Below are 2,769 nucleotides of genomic sequence, written 5' to 3' on the forward strand. Positions count from 1 at the left end.
TATTAGGAGGCAAAGGCTTCATCCCAATTAGATGGGACTTTATGGTGCATGGCCAGTGATGATTATCTTTCATTTGTTCACGGAGCCAAATGATTTCAACCTCCTTCCCCTTTGTCTTCTAAGTCTATATACAGTATGTGCAAGTCAGAGAGGAGAGACAGAAATTATGGATATGTTTTGCATGTTTCATACATCATATTGAATGTAAAAGAAACCCAACCTTTGATCTGATCATTTCTGTCCTTTTTGATCTGGTAATGAAAATGCATAAAACCTCATGTCATTATGTTTCATGTAGTTACATTTTATTTCAAATAATTTCCTGTCACATAAGGAATTCTGTGAAGAAAAAACACATAAATATATATACATAAATATTACAATCTAAGTCGAACAGTTGCACAGTAGAAACGAATAAATAAATGCTAATAAATACAGAAATAAATAGACAAATTAAAGCATTGGATAATACAAGACTACAACAGCTTCTCCATCAGTGATTGTGCAAAGCAGTCCTTTTCCGTCTCGTTATTCTTTCTACTCAAATGCCGTGAACAGGAACCTCTTGGTGTGTCCTTGACTTCAAGACACAGGCTCACCTTGAGCAAACCTCAATACCTCAATCTTCACATTGAGCGAGGCTCTTTCCCAGGCCACAGGACAAGATTTCCAGTCTTGATTCTGACTGACTTCCAGTCCAGTATTCATCTTCAGTTGCCCCTCCATACTTCTGACCAACCAGTACTGAGGAGGAACCTAGTGAGGCTACCTGGTTTCCAGTGTGTGCTTTTCAGCTTGTTTCCTATACACTTCTTCTTTGTGTCCCATTCGCCACTTGCAGTGGGCCTTAACCATCCTTAACCAGCCTCAACCAGCATTAACCAGTCTTAACCAGCCTTAACTGGTCTTAACCGGCTTTGACCTGCCGACTGATCTCCAGGTAGGTGATGGACTTGAGGAAGCGAGGGTAGCAGTCTTTCTCCATCAGGGCGTAGATCTTCTCCTGGGCCAGGCTGAAACAGGACTGGCCGGGGCGTTCCAGGTTCTTCTTGGTGATGGCTTTGGTATCATGGTCTAGGTTGACCTGGGTAAAGAGGGCAATTTGATTAATATGTGTTTAACAATAAACTAAGTGTTATTGAGTATTGTTCATGTACAATTAGTCAATTATGTGTGTGTGGGCGCATATATTTATGCAGTGTACATCCAATCCATGAATTCCACTTCAAACATATTCTGTATGTAGTCAGAACAATTTCATCATTATATTTATACTGTATATTGATATTTACCTCTCTTGGTGCGTCACTGCAGACAAACTCCTCATAGATCTTCTTAGCCTTAGCGGATAGCTTTGAGGAGGGCTTGGTTATCCTGTAATCTTCACAGGCCAGGTAGAAAGCTATGTTCTCCTCACTAAACTCTGACACCAGGAAAGCTCTGAACAAGCACAGTCCATCTGGAAAAGAAAAGATGAGATTCACTTTCAACTGTGTCGATTTTTTGATATTTGGAAAAAGCTGCATTTCCTATAGTGTTTAAGTATGAATAGTATATTTTAATGTGATATTATGAGTGCATCCTGATACTGCTCTTTAGGCTATTTATTCTGGCTATATGGGGTACCAGCTACATGGCTTTTCCTATACACTTTTGCAATGCACATCTCTACAAGATGTACTTCTGAGCCTGTACAGTATGCCCAATTAAGTATGCTAAAGATGCAGGATCTTAATTTGACCAGTTTCTCACAGCAGGAAAATAATCCCGCAGCAACAGGAATAGGGAATAATTGTGTGGGTTATAACTAATGGACATTTTTGAAGGGGTTGACACACTTTTAGCTTTTTAAAATAATTTCCTGCAACAACAGGGTGATCAAATTAAGATCCTACATTCGTATATCATTTAGGCAAGAGAAGTGATCAGTATGATAACCCATATCAATAATCAGACTTACGTTGGTTGGACAGCAGGTTCTCAAACGACTGCCTCCATTTTAAGGGTTCGTCCATATTTAACCTGTTGATAAAAAAGAGTCAGGTTAGTTCACCCAGTCCTAAAAATATTTGTTAGCATTTATTTAGCATAGTATCCTAAAGTTTTTTTTCCATTTCCGATGCAAAATTTCAATCATGACTACATTTATCACTATTCAGTTTAGATCAGGTTTAAAAGCTATATAGAAATGGAGTATTCTGAGCTAAAATATCTTACCTTATTTTGTCAGTCTTGTGTGAGTCACTGATGATGCTCAGATCTGGCTTCTGTAGAAAGCTTCTAAAGAGAGCTTTGAGTTCCTTTGCCCTGTGAAAACAGAGAAACCATTTACATCAGATTGATGCAATCATTCACATCTTATTTACAACTGTCCATCCAATTTCCCCATGAAGTAGATATATAATAATTCCCATCGATGTAAATCCAAAATGTAACCCAAATCCAGGGACGTATAATGAGATGGTAGAAATAGTAGAGATYTATGACAAAACATACCTCTCCAGACATGTGATAGGCAGTGATTCCAGTTCTCGGCACATGGTGGGAGATGATGAGATGTGATCCTTTGTGCTGCTGTGCTGTATTTCTGTAGTGTTCCGGAGCTTTTAGTCTGCGATGGTTCTAACACTGCAGTGAAAGTAGTTCTCAGTGTGGTCTACTGCCTGTGTGTGAAGAGTGTGTTTTTATAAGGCAGCCCCCTCTGTGACATCACGCCTCTTAGCCAATGACATGAGGGCCGTGGGAGGAGAAAAAAATACTCCCTCGTTT

At 39.3% G+C, this 2,769-nt stretch overlaps 1 protein-coding gene across 1 annotated transcript; it reads right to left on the reverse strand.

Annotated features, from left to right (window-relative positions):
- Positions 1 to 392: 392 nt before the first annotated feature.
- On the reverse strand, positions 393 to 2,648 carry LOC111956919 (regulator of G-protein signaling 5). Its single transcript, XM_023977620.2, has 5 exons — positions 2,497 to 2,648; positions 2,218 to 2,307; positions 1,961 to 2,022; positions 1,293 to 1,459; positions 393 to 1,084 (listed from the first exon to the last, which is right to left on the reverse strand). Exons 1-5 carry the CDS (start codon positions 2,538 to 2,540, stop codon positions 908 to 910), a joined length of 540 nt encoding a protein of 179 aa, XP_023833388.1. The 5' UTR covers positions 2,541 to 2,648; the 3' UTR covers positions 393 to 907.
- Between the last annotated feature and the right edge of the window lie 121 nt (positions 2,649 to 2,769).

This window comes from Salvelinus sp. IW2-2015, linkage group LG32, assembly GCF_002910315.2.
Source record: "Salvelinus sp. IW2-2015 linkage group LG32, ASM291031v2, whole genome shotgun sequence".
Taxonomy (NCBI): domain Eukaryota; kingdom Metazoa; phylum Chordata; class Actinopteri; order Salmoniformes; family Salmonidae; genus Salvelinus; species Salvelinus sp. IW2-2015.

Bases quoted from the DNA above. Each gene is read 5' to 3' on its own strand.
- LOC111956919 (XM_023977620.2), bottom strand. From the start codon at position 2,540: ATGTGCCGAGAACTGGAATCACTGCCTATCACATGTCTGGAGAG. The intron at 2,023-2,217 runs GTAAGATATTTT...TTTTATCAACAG, and splicing joins CACAAGACTGACAAAATAAG to GTTAAATATGGACGAACCCT. The intron at 1,085-1,292 runs GTAAATATCAAT...CTCTTTACCCAG, and splicing joins GCAGTGACGCACCAAGAGAG to GTCAACCTAGACCATGATAC.